The 17868-nt window shown below is 45.6% G+C and overlaps 1 protein-coding gene across 1 annotated transcript in view; it reads right to left on the bottom strand.

The window, feature by feature from the left end:
* Window positions 1-17868, bottom strand: part of FANCI (FA complementation group I) — a 23024-nt gene extending 5156 nt beyond the window's left edge. Inside the window, exons 1-27 of the mRNA XM_058846865.1 lie at window positions 17737-17868; window positions 17574-17646; window positions 16914-17044; window positions 16355-16511; window positions 16220-16277; window positions 15748-15789; window positions 15378-15501; window positions 14448-14533; window positions 14138-14270; window positions 13818-13910; window positions 13179-13315; window positions 12224-12404; window positions 11557-11644; window positions 10261-10391; window positions 9537-9607; window positions 8567-8681; window positions 8043-8165; window positions 6883-6951; window positions 5719-5820; window positions 4705-4890; window positions 4489-4610; window positions 3938-4102; window positions 3510-3689; window positions 2094-2257; window positions 1615-1691; window positions 1059-1175; window positions 296-347 (exon numbers count right to left, since the gene is read on the bottom strand). Coding sequence (XP_058702848.1) covers window positions 296-347; window positions 1059-1175; window positions 1615-1691; window positions 2094-2257; window positions 3510-3689; window positions 3938-4102; window positions 4489-4610; window positions 4705-4890; window positions 5719-5820; window positions 6883-6951; window positions 8043-8165; window positions 8567-8681; window positions 9537-9607; window positions 10261-10391; window positions 11557-11644; window positions 12224-12404; window positions 13179-13315; window positions 13818-13910; window positions 14138-14270; window positions 14448-14533; window positions 15378-15501; window positions 15748-15789; window positions 16220-16277; window positions 16355-16511; window positions 16914-17044; window positions 17574-17646; window positions 17737-17820 — 3061 coding nt within the window. The 5' untranslated portion in view covers window positions 17821-17868. The remainder of the gene's footprint in view (window positions 1-295; window positions 348-1058; window positions 1176-1614; window positions 1692-2093; window positions 2258-3509; window positions 3690-3937; window positions 4103-4488; window positions 4611-4704; window positions 4891-5718; window positions 5821-6882; window positions 6952-8042; window positions 8166-8566; window positions 8682-9536; window positions 9608-10260; window positions 10392-11556; window positions 11645-12223; window positions 12405-13178; window positions 13316-13817; window positions 13911-14137; window positions 14271-14447; window positions 14534-15377; window positions 15502-15747; window positions 15790-16219; window positions 16278-16354; window positions 16512-16913; window positions 17045-17573; window positions 17647-17736) is intronic.

Here is a 17868-nt window from a genome sequence, read left to right as displayed (position 1 = left end):
GCAATACAAACCCTGGCAAGAGTACTGTCTTTCCAGAGTATAAATCCTGATTTGAGCCTAAATAACAAAGGAGAAAAGTCAAGTATGTGAGTGACTTCCTTTCCTTCAGAAATGCTAATAGTTTTAGAGATGGACTTCCCTCTCTGATACTCATAATCACAATGTTGTGGTAATCTGCCACAGAATGGGACCTGAAGGTAGCTTGACACAGAGGTAAAACTAGGATAGAACATGTAAGGGTCTAATATCAGACCTGACACATCACATGTAAACATGCTCCTTAAAGCTTACTTACCAAGAGCATTTTCTTTGCAAACTTTGACTGTCCAAGTCAGGAACTGAAGGAACTATTTAAGAGGAGAAAAGAAATCATGACTTTGAAACAGAATTCAAAACACAAAACTACTACTACTACTACTACTACTAAAAATTCAAGACAATGAATCACAGCAGAGGAAGATGAGTAGAGAACCTAGCTGTGCTATGTGAAGTTCCACAAAGGACACTTAGCCTACTAACAAGTCAAAAGCTGAGACCCAGGACAGGGTAATGGCTATGCATTCCCTTGGACAGAGTAACAGCTCCATTTAATTTAAGGTAAATGATGACTCCAGACTTCTGGCACAGTTAGTGCAGTTCCTAGCTTGTAAAATTGGGGCACTTTAGAAAATGACTCCTTGCATGGAAGGAATTAGGCACTCAGCCATTTTGGACTGGACACAAGTCTGCTGGCCTTTTTTGCCTCTACTCCCATGTGGAGGCCACACCACAACTACGCTGTGTTAGGAGTCCCTGCTCAGGCAAACAAATCTTTCAGGTGCCCAAAGGCAGGATCAGAATGTGCAGGAGTGGGATGGCAGAAAAACTTCCTCTTAAGTGCCCTTGCAGGTATGTGACAGGAGAGCCCTTCACAGTGTAACAGAACTGTCCCTTTGAGCTGGTGTGGTCTGTGGGAGGACGCAGGACACACATGTCAGAACCCACAGATCCCAACCCCATCTGATAATCTCCTTGCCCATGGCTGTGACACCAGCCACCATGTGCAGGCTGAGGAGTACCTGCTGTGAGGCTGGATCCAGGAGCTTGGACAATGTGGAGAGAACGGTGATGAGTGACTGCGTTTCCTTGGCATTGAAGTCGTCTTCAGCACTGCTGAGCTGGTTCACCAGGGACCTCTGGTTAGGGGAAGGAAAAGACTCCCTGAGTGTGAATATGTGTTGCATAAGCAAATAACCAGAGGCTGCAAACAGATAAAAGGATCAGCGGCAAGGAGAATGACAAGAGTACAAAAACAGGACTCTTCTCAAGAACAAGTACTGATTTTTGATAGGAGTGCTTACATATGGTCAGTGTGACTTTTAGAATACTCAGGTAAGTTCATGCTGCACTGAAGAACCTAGAGTTCTGTAAATACACATGCATGTCCACTCAGCTCTGTAGGACACCCTGAAGAAGCTCTCCTTAGAGATCAGAAACTTTTCTGAACTGCTAGTGAATCAGTGCCACAGTTGCTATCACATACTCAACCCTGTGGTCGAGCAACAGAGAGCTAGCAGTGTTTCCTGCCAGAATCCCAAATGCTTTGGAACACTTGCAGCACACAGTGGTACTCACCTGAAACTGTCGGATCTGGAAGGCAGCTTTCTCTGTGACATTAATATCCGTTTCTTCTGCGTCACCATCAGTAATATCTGGCAGAGACAGAGAGGTGCAGAAAAAAAGCTAAATGCCAAGAGCAGAATACAGGATTTATTTCTAAAAGTGGGAAAGACTGCTCACAGCTAGAGGAGGAATACAGACTGCAGAACCACAGTGAGCCGAAAAACACGTTAAAGGCAAACTTCAAACAGATGAATGCTGTGTCAGACCCCAACTATCCTCTGCTGACAGACTGAGAGCTCTATAAAGGCAGGTAAAATATATCTCTAGAACTTGTCTCCAGTGTGAAAATCTATGCTACTAAGCCCACCTTGTGACTGAAAGACAAGAACCAGACCCATCTCACCCTAGTTATGGATAAAGGGTGCTGGATCCCACACATGGAATGGAACCTGGAGGGCAGAAACCAGAGCAGAACTGTACTATGTGCCTACCCAGGGCTTGCAGAAACTGGGGGATCCTGGCAGAGTACAGCTGCTGCACCGTGTTGAAGATCCGCAGCAAACCTTCCAAGCACAGAAGTGAAATGCTTTTGCCCTTCTTTTTCCCTGATTCTTCAACAACGGTGGGAATTGAAGTGTACCTCCAAAGCAGAACCCTGTGGAATGGGAGATGAGATTTACTCCAGTAAAGCTGGCTGCACAGGGAAAGAACTAGATTCTACTCTTAGGATTGTTTTTTTAATATAACTAAACTGGAAGGTCTTTTACTTATAAAAAAGGATGGGGGAAGAGACCTTTTTTATGAAGATTTTATTTCAATGTCAGCAAAACAGCTACTGCATTCTTCCTGCACAGATAAATAATTTAATTCTTTCCAGGTGACAAGGGACCTTCCAATCCCATTTCAAGTCCATCTTTATACACTCATTTCTTCCACCCAGCTTTCCCTCTTTCTCAGACTACCCGGACCACTGGTGTCAAATTCACCAGTGACAAAAAGAGCTTTTCTCGTGGCCGGTTGGGTCTGTGGAATGTCAGAATTCACCACAGGGCTCTCTATAAATAAAATCAGAAAGGTAAAGGCAGGCAAAGCAAAGTAAAAAGCCATGAGGAAAGCAAAATTGTTTGGCCCAAAGAAGACTTTTCTATTTGTAGGCAAACATCTTTTTCCTGCTTCCCTAACCCCACTTCTTCCCTTTTTTGTTCCCTCTCCTTTCTTCTCATTAGTTCTGTTGCCTGCACAGATGATCTTATTCTGTTTCAATGTCCAATCACGCAAAACATGTAGCTCACATGTAGTCCTAATGACTGCAACAAAAATAGCCTCTATTATTTGGGGTGAGACACAAAACCGGCATTATGCATGGCAGGGGTAATTTGCATTTTGTGCTCTCTGCTGACTGGGCTCTGAAAAGACCCCATGCAGATATGACCTAGATTCCAAAAGACATTTACATGGTTCACATTCTTGGATTTCCAAAGGATTAGATGTGTGAATGTCTTCAAGCATCTTGCAGAAGTCCTAAACAAATGCTTTCTAAAGCTTATGTCCCTCATACATCTGTTTTGTTCTGTAGCTCAAAGTGAATTTTAACTTTGCTGCATTCCAGAGGTCTCAAGAATCCAGCCTGTAATCATCTTACCTTCTCTGTGACAATGAGTGAGAAAGAGGCTGAAAATGTTTGCTGGCATTTGGTTCTTCCAGGCCAAGTTATTAAAGCTTCATCACTCACTATGGCCCAGAAACTGTAGTGCCTCCACTGGATTTCTCAGGAGCACAGAAAGGGTCAACCCAGCGACAACAATACTTGAAACTGTTACGGACTGCATTCTTCTTTCAAAACCCTACCTGAGAATCAAAATCCCCAAAACACACTGCTGATGTCTCCACATGCCACACTGACTCACTGTGTGATTTTGCAGAGGTTCTGGAACATCTTCTCTAGATTTTGTCCGTCTGGTCCGTCTGTTTGTCCCGTCTCCTCCAGCTGCTGCACCTTCTGCAGAGCGACGCTGACAGCGTAGCGCAGGAACTCCGTGCTGGAGCGCAGCACAGCCAGGCTCTCCTCGTGGCTTTGGGCATTGTCCCTGCAGGACCAGAACTGTCAGAGAACTGGGGATGTGCAGAGGAAGCTTAGGGATGGCCTAGGAAATCCAAAACTTAATATGCATTTGCGAATAAAATCTTTGGCTCAACTGAGGGTGGAAAAGACTGTTTTTGTAGCTTGTAGTGAAAACTTGGAGGATAAGAGTTGCACCAGCCTTTCCAAGCACACTAATACATGGCTTGAATTGATGTCTGGCTCTGCTCCACAGAGGAGTGGACACCTTCTCACCTGAACAGAGCTGTGAGCAGAGTAGATACAAAACCCATGGACAGGAAGCTCCGTGCAGTTTTGTTGCTCAAGGCAGATTTGTTCTTTCCAGCTTTCTCCCTCAGGATTTCAGAGAGTTTGTTGTAACATGTAAACAGGCCTAGGACATCCTCAAACTTGTTCTTACTGCAATAAAATAGTGGAAAGCATTAATGGAGAAAATGCATTCTTGGGAGTTTCCTATTTGAAGCTTCAGCTGCTCAATTACACAATGATGCTGCCTAAATGATGAAACCTATTCCATCTCCCTGCCTCCCTAACAGTGTATACCTCACCAAATCCTCCTCAACCTGATCTTCTGCAAAATGTCAGATCCCATCTCCCTCAACACATGACATTCCAAAGGAAAACACTCCCCAAGGCTCTGTGAGTGGCTGTGCCATGAGGCACTCATGCTCAATCACTGGTACTGTGTTGGCACTACCATCCTGTGCCTGCAATGAGGCTGTACTCCAAAGAGCTGGGCAAATAATAGCACAGCTAGTGCAAGAGGGTAAGATTTAATGTTTTACCTGAAATTCCCGATGTTGAAATTGTACTCAATCAGAACCTCACAAATTCCCATCACCTGAATGGCATAGATGTTATTTTTCACACCGACGCCAGAAGACAGTGAAAAATCTGCTGATTTATCCTGAGAGATAAAGGAAACAAGTGAAAAATCTTTTCAAAACCTGACAAGAACTCGGCCTCTTCTCCCGCTGAGTCAAACTGAAAATCTGATTTACCAGTTCAAAGTCTTCCAACTCGCTCTTGATCATTCGTCGTGTGACAGATTCTAACATCTCTTCAAAGTTTTGCTCAAATCCCACACCCTCCTCCTCCTCCTCCTCGTCATCTTCAGCTCCTTGGCACAGACGCACGGTGCTCTTGTACCAGGCGAGGCAGTGCTGGATGCAGCAGAGCAGGTGGGCCTGGAGGAAGCAGACACACAGTCACGCTCAGCCTCTGAGCTGGAGGTCACTGCCAGGAGTGGACGTGGGCCAGACTGTTACGGTGGGATGCAAAGAGCTGTAGCTGCCTTTGTGACTGCCTTGAGTCTTGAGGATATGCCTCATTCCCAGATTGAGGGGATCAGTAATCTCACACACGGCTACCCAGTCCCAGCTTCAGATGTGGCTCTCTGCCTGAGCTTTTCTAAATGGGATGTAAAGACTTAACTCCCACTACTCCCTTCACCCAACCACCTCAAGTACTGAAGGAGATGGAAAGGGAATTTCCAAAGGGACTCTCACTCTAGTTGACGTGTCTGCGCCCTTCCTGGGTGTGCTGCTGCACACAAGCTTCCTTAGGGGAAAACAAAATGATTAATTTGAATTTGTTCTCTTGGAAATCCAAGACATCATTGAGGTTTCATCTCCAAGAATTTCAAAGGAGCAAAATCAAAGGACAAATTCTTCCCTATGCTATGCACACACATACACACACATGCTGCACAACTATTTTATGTGGAATTCAGTTAAAGGAGGGAAAAAACCCCACAGGGTGAACTCAATAGAGGATAACAGAAGAACACTATTCCTAGAGCATTTTTCACACAGGTCCCCACAACCACTGTGCTTGGGGAACTCTAATAAATAGCCCGAGGCAGGGGTGAGATGCCCAGCTCTGGTGCCATTAAAAGAATTGCTCCAGGCTAGAAGAGGCTGAAGAAGCACAAGATATTCAGCTCATGTAGGAGGACAACTAAAATGCTAGTAACAGATGGGCTTGCAGCTGTGGCCAACCAATATAGCTCTTACCAGTGGTTCTTGCAGAAAGATTTGATCTCCTTGAGCCATAATACATCCCTCCAGTTTGAGTGGAGGCAGGAGGTCTGGCTGGGGCAAGTAATATTGCTTTATCTGTCACAGAAAACAAGAAATAAAAATAACCAGTTACTTAGTAACTGAGCCTCTTAGGATGTTTGAAAACAGAGTACAATAATCTTTGTACCCCATTCTGGAGAGCAAAACCTGACACTGTGATAAGAGGAATGTACAAGTACATGAGCCACGTCATCTGCTCTACTGGTGATTAAAATCCCTTCTTGAGCTGCTCCTGTACCTCAGCCAGGACGCGTCAGTGCCCTAAAACAAGATTAGCTGACCACTTGCTGTTGTGTTGCCTCAACAAGTACCATCACTTGCACCCCACCTACAGTGTGACCCCTCCTTTAAACAGTGAGGATCAATAGCTGCTGCTGCTATAGAAAGTTATAGATACATAATGATGCTATAAAATTTTACACCTTGACACCAACTTACTATTAAGTGTCCTCTGTTACCCAAAAGCTGTCTTGGCTCTGTTCATGCTCTTTTCTCAGACCCTATACTGTCATGGGAAAGCTGGAATTAGTCAGCATGAACTCTTTGGATGATTAAAGGGAAGAAAATTACTTGTCTCAAAGAAAGCACAGCCTGTCAATGGATTGAGGAAATGTGATTGTCTTGTTGCCATGAGCAACACTGCTGGGGGATGAGTTAATCCTCCCAGATCCTACATGGACTTGGGTATTCTCCCGATGGGAGGACAGCAACAATAATTACTGTGTCAGCACATATCCTTGGGGAACTATGGGAAGGTAACTGCTGTGCACTGCTAAGGAACAGGGAGAGCACAAAGAACTTCTCTGGGCTCACACTTCCCACAGCACCTAAGAGCTGAAGGGCTGGAAAGAGCTCCAAGAGATCCTTCCTCTTCCACCCTATGGCAGGAAATGAACCCATCTCCAGACGTTTACCTAGACTGCTCTCTCAGAGTAGTGGGGGTTTGGACGCCTCTTTAGCGAAGAGTCAGAGCACTCAAACATGTTTCCAGTGTGAGGGAGAACAATTTCCCCAACATTTAACCTGAATTGTTTGCCACAGTGGTTGAAGTGCAGAATTCTAGAGTCCCTGCAGCCCCACCACAGAGCAGGACTTTACCTGGGACAACAGTGTTTCCATTATAGAGCTGGCCAGCTGGGAGTTCCTGCGAAGGACATCATAAAAACCCTGGAGACAGGAAGGAAGGACAAGTTGGCTGACACAGCAGAGAAAATGAACCACAGGCACAATAAGTTGGCGTCATAAGATAGCAACGACACTTTGGCACCACAAGGAACCATGAGGAAGTAACAATGTGCTCAGTGTAAAACTCCATACCTGGCAAAGCAAAGGCACCACAGAAAGAAGGTATGAATCAGAAAAAGTACGAATTTCCTCACAGGGGCCCTTTCACAAGCTGTATCTCCCTAGCAGCAGTGGCATCAAGCCCAGAGTGACTTTCACTGCTATTTAACACTAGCACAAGATCCAACTTCAAGCTGTGAAACCCTGCTTCAAAGGCAAAACAAGCCAGTGGGGAAACTGTAGGAGGCAACAAATCCTGCAGACTGAGAAAACTCAGTGGATGGATAAAGCAAGCCCAAGTTTTCTAGCAACAGTGACAGATATATCCAGAACTTGCAGCTCATCAAAGGTCAATCCAACCCAAGCCAAAAAGGAAAAACATCTCTCTGACCTGTAACAGGTTTTTTGTTCCTCAAGGTGATACCCTATGGTTATAACACAACCTAAGATATGCACCCAAAAATGGCTCTTTACAACAGGCCTATCACAACAGACCGAAGAACAGCCAAGCTTTTAGAGAAACTTGGAAAGGAAGAGGAGAAAAGACAGATCCCTAATGCAGTCTCTAAGGAAGTTTCTCCATACTCTCCAGACAGGGCTTCCTTTGGAGCCCATAATTAACTCTCAACAGCTCTACATCTACCCAGTGCCTGTTATATCACTCCTCCTCACAGGGCATCAAACATCCCTCCCATTGCCTAGGCCCTACCACAGCAAGACAGACTTTGACATATTTTTGGTCTTAAACAATGCATGAGCTGAAGAAGATACATCAACGTGTCTTTGGGTTTATAAGGTCAAAAAATACAGCAGCAGAAGGAATGGAAATATGTTACATATGTCCCATGAAGAACAAAACTGAGCTGAAAGGCCGTTTTTCACAACAACATGATTGTTATTTACCTAAGGCCAGAGAAGAATCAGACCACAGAAGAGCTTGTGGCTGTTTAAGAGATGGAAGAAACCGTGTTTACCTCATATAACATGAGTCGAACGTCTGCTTGCTGGCTCAAACATCGCCTGAGGCTGCCCAGGATTTCTAGGCAGAAGGCCTCATTAGCTGCAGAATTATAGCAAGCATGAACATCTGCCTGGACCTGAGAAGGAACATTAGTCACGTTATACTGGTTACAATATCACAACTCAGGAGCAAGGTGGTAAAGGTCTGGCCTCTGAACAATCACTGCTATAGTCCTTGTGCTGCCAGGCTCCTCATCATTGCCATGGAGCAGTGGGAATGCTCCCCAGAACACTGGTGCTGTAAGACAGAATGACTCTGAGAAGCAACATCTCTAGGCCAGCTTCTCTTTGCACATTGCACTTCCTAAAGCTTTCCTTACAGGAAGGGAATCTTTACTGGACGTCCAGGACTAATCATTACTAAAGCTGTATTTCCATTCTGGGGGAACACTTCCCTTTGGAGTTGTTTCAAACAGGGCATATTAGACACCTGACTGGCTCACATGTCCACACACAGGGGCTGCAGAACAGCACTTACCTGAGTGGCACCAATGGCCTGGCTGCTCTGAGAAGAGGACAAGCTGCCCAGAACCTTAAAATTTCTTAACAGGAGCAAAAAGCCAGCGACTGCAGCTTTACGAGCATCGAGCTGCCTGGGAATCGGGACAGGAGAAAGGGTTACAGCACAAAAAGTATCAACTCAGCAATGAAAAAAGGGCCACAAATACAGAGTAACTGGGCCCTGTACAACTGTATTTCCCAAAAGGGCAGTACAGTCCCAAACAGTCAAGAGCTGGGCAGTTTGCTGTAAACTCCCCTACTCTACACTCTGACAACATTCGATCTTTCTGTCCTTACAATGTTTGCACTCAGGGAGAGCCCAGGCCAAGACCCAAGTATTAAATATTCCTTGAAAGCTGTGAGAGTGTCACAGACCTCAGAGCTGGAAAATTCCTAATAAAAACCTGGTGTTTTGCTTTGCTCATAGAAATGCCAAGTCTTTCCCAAGACCAAGTCCCTTGCTTTGAAAAATAATCCTAAATTTTGAATTCTATATTCACAACCAGGCAGCCACTGGCCAACAAAATCCAGTCTACAATCACAGCAGGATGTTTTGCTCAAAGCATGACCAAGACAACACCTTGTAAGGGATAAGAGGGCAGCTCAACATTCTGATCAGTGGCTCCTTCCAGACCCTCCCTGGATGTATTCAGCTGTGCTAGACACATGTTGGAATTGGTTTTAATTTTCCCTATGTATTTGGAGTTCCCAACAGCTTTCTGAACCTGCAAAACCCATTCATTCAGATGGGGGTTGGGATTTGTGTCTCAGTTCAGTGGAGCTGTGACTATTCCACAATTCCAGGCTAAAGGGACAGGAGATGTCACTATTTAGTTATGGGAAGAACACTGTAAGAAGATACTTAGCAAAAATAAAAAATACTTCTGCTCCAAAACCATAAAGGAATTGTAGAATTTTTTTCATTGAAACATTCCTCCCCAGCTTACCTGGAAAAGATAGCTTTTTGGAGAACAAGTATCAGGGAGTCCCTCACTGACATGCTGACTTTGAGCAGAGGCTGGAAAGGAAAATAACCTTTGGAGAGAAAAGCACTAAGGCATGCCAAGCCCTTGGGGCATATGAGCTCATCTTCCTCAGGCCCATCTGGTCCTGCATTTCCAGTACTGTCGTCAGTACAGTAGGAAGACCAAAACATTTTAAAATAGACAAGAAAACCCATAGAGCTGTGGCAGTGAGACACCTTAGCAGGTTAGTGAGGACACAGTGCAAGGGTTTAGGAAAATAACTGTTATCCCCAGGTTGGAAAAAGCAGGTGAAAGTTAAAACACCAGGGCAATATCTCAGCCCAGGCAAAGAGGAATACTGTCATGGAGCTAGGAAGGAGAAAAATCAACGTGACAGCTACAGCTGTTCAGCTAAACACTGTAGACTTAGTTTTTTTACAGGGGGCAGCATCTGGGCATCTTCCAGATGAAAGGTCAGCACAGAGCAGCGTTGGTGCCATGCCAGACCACACCATATGTTTTTTGCCAGAGGGCACATGCAAATCCATGCTTGAAGAACAGTTCCATGCTACACCGAACAACCCACAGCAGAGAACGAAGGCTTTTTTCATGAGGAGGGTTATTAGATCATGCATATAATTGTGGCCCAGAGCTGTCACTGGAACTAAACTAGCAAGGAGATCCACAGAGAAATGCAAAGCTTTACCTGCACTGCCCGGAGGAGCCCTTGCACTGTGTCAATGGGCAGAAAGGACAAATTGTCAAAGGTCTCTGTGACTTTGGAGGATGAAGTCTGAAGCACGAGAGGAGCAGACACAACAATATTGGACAGCAAGTCTGAAAAGTAAAAGGACAAAAAGAACAGCTGATGCCAAGGGGCCAGAAAAGCCTGAGCAGAAGATGTCTGTAGAGCTAACAATTACAGACTAATCAAAGACCTTCCATGACACAGAGAGGTCACGACAAAATGAGCATTGACAAACTGAGTCTACTGCAGGCACCAAGTGTTAAAAGTGTTCCCAGCCCAGCTGAAGGGCCTCACCCCACCAGAGGGCACTGAGGTGTAAGGGAAGAGGCTGCAGCACTGACATCCCAGCAGCCCCAGTAGCTCCCAAGCCCAAGGACAAGGAGAAGGCAAGGCTGGGAACGTGGAACATGCAACTGACTGATGATTCTGACTTTCTGTGCGTCAGCTGTTCCATGGCAACTGCCTGCAAACACTTTTCACCTGTGATGAATACAAGGCAATCTGATGCAGCTGATACCTCGGTCACAGAAGGAACAACTGATTTTCTTGGCTTCATGTCACTTCAGCAGGAGTTTCAGAAACCAAATCACATCCTGGGCTGCATCAAAAGCAGCTTGGCCAGCAGGTTGAGGGAGGGAATTCTCCCCCTCCACTCCACTCTGGTGAGAGCCCCCTTCGATTACTGTGTCCAGCTCTGGGGTCCTCAGCACCAGCAGGACAGAGACCTGCTGGAGAAGGTCCAGAGGGGCACAAAAATGCTCAGAGGGCTGGAGCACCTCTGCTATTGAGATGGGCTGAGAGAGTTGGGGTAGGTCAGTCTGGAGAAGCAAAATCTTCGGGGACACATTGTCGTAGCCTTCTGGTACTCAAATGGGGTTTATAAGGTGGGGACAGACTTTTTATCAGTAACTATTGTGATAAGAATAGAGCTAATAGTTTTAAATTAAAAGAAGGTAGATTCAGAGTGGATATAAAGAAGAAATTTTTTACAGTGAGGGTGGTAAAACACTGGTTGCTCAGAGAGTCAGTGGCTGCCCCATCCCTGGAAACATTCAAGGTCAGGTTGGATGGGGCTCTGAGCATCTTGGTCTAGAAGATCTCCATGCTCATTCCAAGGCAGTGGACTAGATGACCTTCAAAGGTCCTATCCAGCCCAAACCCAATTCTGTGATTCTATAATATCTTTACTATATTGTAGCAGCTATATTGTGACTGTCCATGGAGCAGAGCACATTTCTCTCTCTTTTCTGTTACCTATGAAGTGGCTGACAGGAGATGCAGCTTTTGTGAGGACTCTGTTCAGGACCTGCTCAAGAATATCACTTCTGATGGGCTCATGAACCTGAATGAGGAAGAACAATAAATAAAAATCAAAACCTTTAAGATATTCCTGTATTTCACAGCCCAGGCATTGTACGGTATAAAGCAAATCCAGATCTGACAGGTAAGCAAGGATGGTCACTAGAAGCCCCCTTTCACGTAAGTCCATACAGATGGATTCAGATTTTATCTCAGGACAACCAGAACCAGCACATCAAGGTACACACAGTACACTCAGAACATAATGGTTCCAACCATCTATGGGATGAAAATTTACCAGTTTGGTGAAGATTAATGGATTTCAATCCCACCTTGTCAGATTTTATTTGTACCTCTGAATTTCTCTACCTTCTCTATCTCTGCAGTTTCTTGGAAACTATAATAGGGATTACACAAGTATCATGACAGCTGGAACAGATTAGAATTAGATCTTCATGACCTCCTCCAGCTGGAAAGGGGCAAATAGGAGACAAAATCCAGTATTGTTTACAAAACACTCACAAGCCTAACAGGCAAGGTTTTGACACTGTTTACCAGGAGAGAACAATAACAGAGTTGTTCTCCCCCCACCAAAATAAAACTTCTCCAAAACCTGCATTACCTTAAACGTTTCCAGCAGGATACTTGCTCCCAATCTGCAGGCCTGCTGGGCTGGCATTTTTGAAAGGCCATAACTGTTATCAGCAGCTTTTCCTCCAAAGGGCTTTTTTGGTTCATAGGATTCCATCAGGCTGAAGCCAAGATCCACCAGGCCCTGGGTAACATGGTCCCAGCCAAATGCACTGAGGAAAACATTAAATAGAGGAGGAAATAAACAACTTAGTCATAGGGAAGTTTAGATTAGAGCAGAGGTAAAATCTTCTGCAGTTGTTCCAGGGTCCAGAGCAGCAATGAGAGACACTAGATAACAGCAGGGAAGATGACAGCCCTCACAACCCTGTGAATGTCCTTAGGCTGAGGGACAAGAGCTCATCTCTGCAGTCCTGGTTCTTCATCAGAATTTGTTTCCAGCCCAAAGATTTCCTCACCATCGGGAATGATGTGCCCTCAGGTCTGACCTGAACATAACAGGAGGCTACAATTGGGATGCACAAGTACCCTACTGATGTCAAATCTACAAGTTGGAGAAAAAAAGAAGAAATGCTTCCCATCAAACTAAAGGACAACTGGTGACAGACCAGAGCTATCCCACAGGATGTTTAAAACACTAACCAGTGAACCAGATTAAACAGTGAACCTATTCCTCATCCTTGATCAGAACACAAACTACAGCCAGCAGCATGACTCATACTGCAGATTAAGCCCTGATCAGTTTAGTCCTTTGTACCACCAGACCCTGAGATTTGAGGTAGGAGCAGATTTATACAGCCGCATGTTGTTGGGATTTTTTTTTAATTCGCTAATATAAAACTGGGATAAAACCTTTGGATTTTGACACTGATCCCTGCCGGCACATGGTCAGAAGTATTTAGCATCCCAGAGTGTTTTAACAAAGCTGAAACTCTCCTCACTCCTAAAGCCCATTGAAAGTTGTGCAGCACGTGGCAGCAACTCACCTATTTTTCACCACTTCCAGAATGACAGCAGTTATATCATGGTGTTGAGGAAACAAATCCTGCAGAAACTTGGAGGCCTGAAGGAACTGCAGGTCCTTGCAGCTTCTTGTGATTGATGTTTTCAAGAAATCAAATATCTGGAACATAAAATCATTAAGTGTGAGGAAATGATCTTTGAAATGGGACCTGTATAGTCTTGGGTACGTTCCAGTAAGAGCACCAGCCAGCACCAGACACAAGTTCCACTACAGCCTGCCAAAAATCTTAACTCACTTCTTTGTCAGGACAAATACACCAGTCCCATTAAGTGCCTCAAGGAGGGTGACTTGCTGCCAGATGCTCTTCATGTGGCCATCACAGAGCCAAAACATTCAAGAAGTAAGACTGTTTTTCTTCTCATCCTACAATACCAACCCACAGGAATCACTGCTCTGGAAAATTGTGATATTGCTCTGGGGTCTTTTACAGTGCTCAGTAAAGTACAGCATACCAATGGTCTAATTGCCTACCCAAAAGCATCCTGAAACCATTTTAAGCCTAATTCTCATGTGACTCTGACCTAAACATGCTTCCTTTCCTTTACAGGGATTGCAGAATGCATCCCCATGGAAGCTTTCTGTAAGCTTATCAAGCACATACCTGCTCTTGCAGTCTGTGTTTTACTGCAACTGACAGCAGAAGAGCCACACTGAAGGGACACAGGGCTCTACCAGGGTCCTTCTGTTGCTCAGCCTAGGAGATAGCAAGGAGCACTGAGAAAACTTATCTTCAACTGAAACACCCTGGAAGTTCAGGAAGCCATCAGGCACATGTCTCTTCAAACATATCACAGCACTCGCTAAAGAGAACATGACTGCAATCATAAAAATTATTAAATCCCTTGTCCAGACAATAAATGAAGTTTTTAAAACCCTGCTTCAATATCTTCAGGAACAGTGGCTGCTCCATCTTTGCCATACCTTCAGATGTCTAATTAGCTCCTCACCCAGGTCCTGGTCCAGGTTGATGACAGAAACAATGTGGAGAATAACAGTGCCTTCCACGTGGCGCAGCTGGTCCAGGGGCATTGTGGCCACCTCAAGGTCCACTGACCTGTAAGTTTTACCAGAAAACAACAAGCCATTCAAAGCCAGAAATCATTCCTTATGGATCGGGAAGGATGTTCTTGTACAAGGTTTAACTGTTCAAATTCAAGGAGCCCTGGGCAGGACCAGTGTGACTACAAACACACAAGCAGTAAAGAAAGGGTGTGACAGAGCAAGAACTTACTGTGGAACCCTCTGTTCTTCCTTCTGTCTCTTATCCAGCTGATTGAAAAAACTGATGATTCCCTCCAGAACAGTCTTCTTACTGCCCTGCAAGGCAGGACATTGCATTAAGCCATTGCAGGGCCTGCAGTATCCCAGAGAACAATACTCAATTCCCACATCGATCACAAATCTCAGGGTATCCTTCATTTCCCTCCATAAATTGCTAAGGCAGGTGAGCGCTCCTGGCTCATTTCCAGACTTCCAGTCTTCATATTTCTTTTGCCTGAACTTATTTCTTTTGACTGCCTTATTGAATAGCTGGAAGAAACTCAAGCTCTCAGGTATTCTGATTGTCTTTTTTTTTTGAAATTGATATTAATTAGAAAGGATCCTTTATGTTTTAATCAATTGAGAAGGCTTTCAAACTCCTAACCTTAAATCTAACAATACATTTTGGCTAGTGGACCCAAATGACCTTCTATAACACATATATAGCTTGTCTTTGGATCATTTTGGCATTGACTTGGTCACAAATAAAGTAAGGAAAAGAGCCAGATCACTCTGTCAGAGGGCAGAGATGTCCCTGGCAGTCTCTGCTCTGGAGAAGAGCACAGGAGATGACACATTCCCAGTACAAGTCAGACTACAGCCCAGTAGACAATCACAGTGCATGAGCTATTATTGTAGCATGCAGATCATCAGAGAATGAGCAAAACTACACTGAAAAAAACCAATCCTCTCCGTTGTCTGCTTGGTCTGTGCTCATCCCTTATTTCCCAAAGGTTTGCTTATTTTCCCACAAGGAAGACCAAGATCTCTGAGCAGTCAGCATCTTCAGGCTAGGGGGAGTTAGAGGAAACAAAACCTAATGATGTTCTGTTGTGTCCCTACAGTGTGGTTTGGGAACAATCAGAATCCCTGCCAAAATCCAGCTCCCCTGAGCTTTTACCTTTGCAGAAAGCAGCAGCAGCTGATAGACCAGAGGGGGAATTTCCTGCAGGTCTAATTTGGAGAACATCCTAAGGACCTTTTCCACCACAAACTGCAGCTCCTCTCCTGATAGTGGAATATCCCTGTTGAATTAAAGATTTTTTATTTTTTATTTGCCAAGGCTCACTCACACATGGAATAAAAACCATGATGCCATGCCCAGATGTGTTTTGCATCCAAATGGATCCGGTGTGGATGCTGATTTACCAACCTTCCATGCTTTGCCTGATATGGTCAGACTTCCTATTTGTGCTTGCCCCAAACTGCTTGTGAAATAGGACACAGACAGGACCACAGCACAAGTCAGTGTTGAGGAGAAAAATAATTACCTGAACATGTTGGCAAGATGTATTACACACCGAGGATCCCACCTGGTAAAACAAAGATATGTTGGAAGACTGAAAGCAAGCCGGATTATCATTTAGCTCTTCCCTCCTACACAATTATTCAATGTCACCATTTCCTTGTTACATTCTGATACTAAAATTAGAAGCCAGATTTCCATCAGAAATCATCAGCACCCATCTAACCACCCACATTTTCATAGTTCTGAACTGCCCCAGCCCCTTTAATAACGAATGCCAGAAAAGGAAAAAAAGCACTTCCTGAGACCAATTCATGCAACAGTCTCACAAGATCTGGGAACAGGGAGCTCCCTTTCCTTCCCAGCCAGAGAAGACACTGTCAGAGGGCACAGATTCAAGGATGACAGGACACAGAGCTCATGGTGATGCCTTTTTCCAAGCACAATGTGAAACACAGTGTTTTGCCACGTAATCAAGACCTGCCAGACATACATACTTGCTGGAGCAGAGGGTATTTATCAGCTGTTTCTTAAACTCTTCCCCATTCAGTTCACCTGAAAAAGCAAAAGTCTTAGGAGTTGATTCCAGAGGAAAGGAGGACAAGCTGCAGAGAAGGAGCTGATGGGGTTACCTTTCCCATAAGCCAGGTTCTCCTTTGAACTGGCCAGTGCCGTGAGAACAGTGGAAAACAGCTCCAAGGATTTCCCATTGGTCAGGCTGCCCCCTTTAATAACATCCACAAACAGGTTGGCAAGCTCTGCTAACGCGTGGCCTGGCAGCTGGCGGGCCTGGGAGAACATACAACAGGAGAGAGCCTGAGGCAGTACACAGAATTCCACATATACACCCAAACTGGCACCAAAACCCAGCACAACACAGAATTTCTTACAGGAAAATGCTCCCTTCAAAGGAAAATTCAGCCCTGAGATCTGTTTTGTACCGTTCTCTACAGAACAGAGCAATAAATCAAGATTATGTGACTATAGGTTTAGAGTTTTGAGCCTAAGAGTAAATATCTAGAGATAATCAAATTCACACACAGAGCCAACTCAAAACCAGCTAACTTAGTCTAGGGAAGATCCATGGAAAGGATACAACTGATTTTCCTCAGTGCCTTAGTGAAGTATCTCAATTTACATATCAAGCTATACTCAGCAGAGCCCAGGAAAGCCAGCCCAAAGGAGCTTTACCTCCAGCATCAGCAGTCCTATGATTTCAGACACCTTGCCCAAGTGCAGGTCCCCTGACTCCACTAGTGGGACGCAGTGCTTGTAAACCTGGAGTCTCCTGAGAACACCGCTTCTCTGGGAACAGGGGGAGCCTTACAGCAAGCAAACAGAGGGACAGAAGAACGGGGGGAAAAGTTATGCAAGTAACAACATGTTGCTAAACTCCAGGAAATCGGCAGGGATAAACTGTCACCTGGCTGCAACTTCCTATTTTACCTGACAAAATAAATAAAAAAACCCCAGAGAACAGGGAATGAGATACTTGGATAAAGTAGCCCGCCATCCTGTTATCACATCGTGTGGTTCACTCAACCTGCTGCCGGAGATCAGGAAGTGTCAGAATTTTGAGAAGAACCAGCTTGGCAAGCAGCTCTCATCTGGCCAGCTCAGTCCTACTGCAAGGTACCCAAGGGCTCTCAGAAGCAAATCGCACTAACCACGAGCTCATCACAACTCCAGTCCACTTTGCTGTCTGCCCGTGTGTTTTGGATGTCGTGCTTCCCCGTGACCGCCCTGACGAGCGGGTTTCTCACCAAAAGCGACACCTCCTTGTGCCGCTGAGCTCGGGCCGCACCCACCAGGGCTGGGGCATTTCCCGAGCGCAGCTCACACACCACCCACCTCTGAAGATCCCTCTCAGCAAAGCCGCCGTCTCCCTGCCCTTCAGGGCCTGCCTGGTCACCATGTCGCCCAGCTGCAAGAGAAGGGGATGCTGTGAGCTGCCGCCCGCCCGCCCGCCCGCGGCGCGTCCCGGCTGCCCGCCCGGCCCGCGGGCAGCGCGCACCTCGCCCTCCGCCAGGCTCTGCAGGGCCTCCTGCAGCCGTTCGGGGCCCTCCTCGGCCGCCAGCGACAGGATCCGCTGGGCCATGGGGCCGCAGGGCCGCCCGGGACCGCCGGGCCGCAGCTCCGAACCCCG

The sequence above is a fragment of the Poecile atricapillus genome, chromosome 11 (assembly GCF_030490865.1).
Source record: "Poecile atricapillus isolate bPoeAtr1 chromosome 11, bPoeAtr1.hap1, whole genome shotgun sequence".
Classification (NCBI taxonomy): domain Eukaryota; kingdom Metazoa; phylum Chordata; class Aves; order Passeriformes; family Paridae; genus Poecile; species Poecile atricapillus.
Note: the sequence above shows the minus strand (reverse complement) of the source record. Positions and strands in the feature narration are given on the sequence as shown.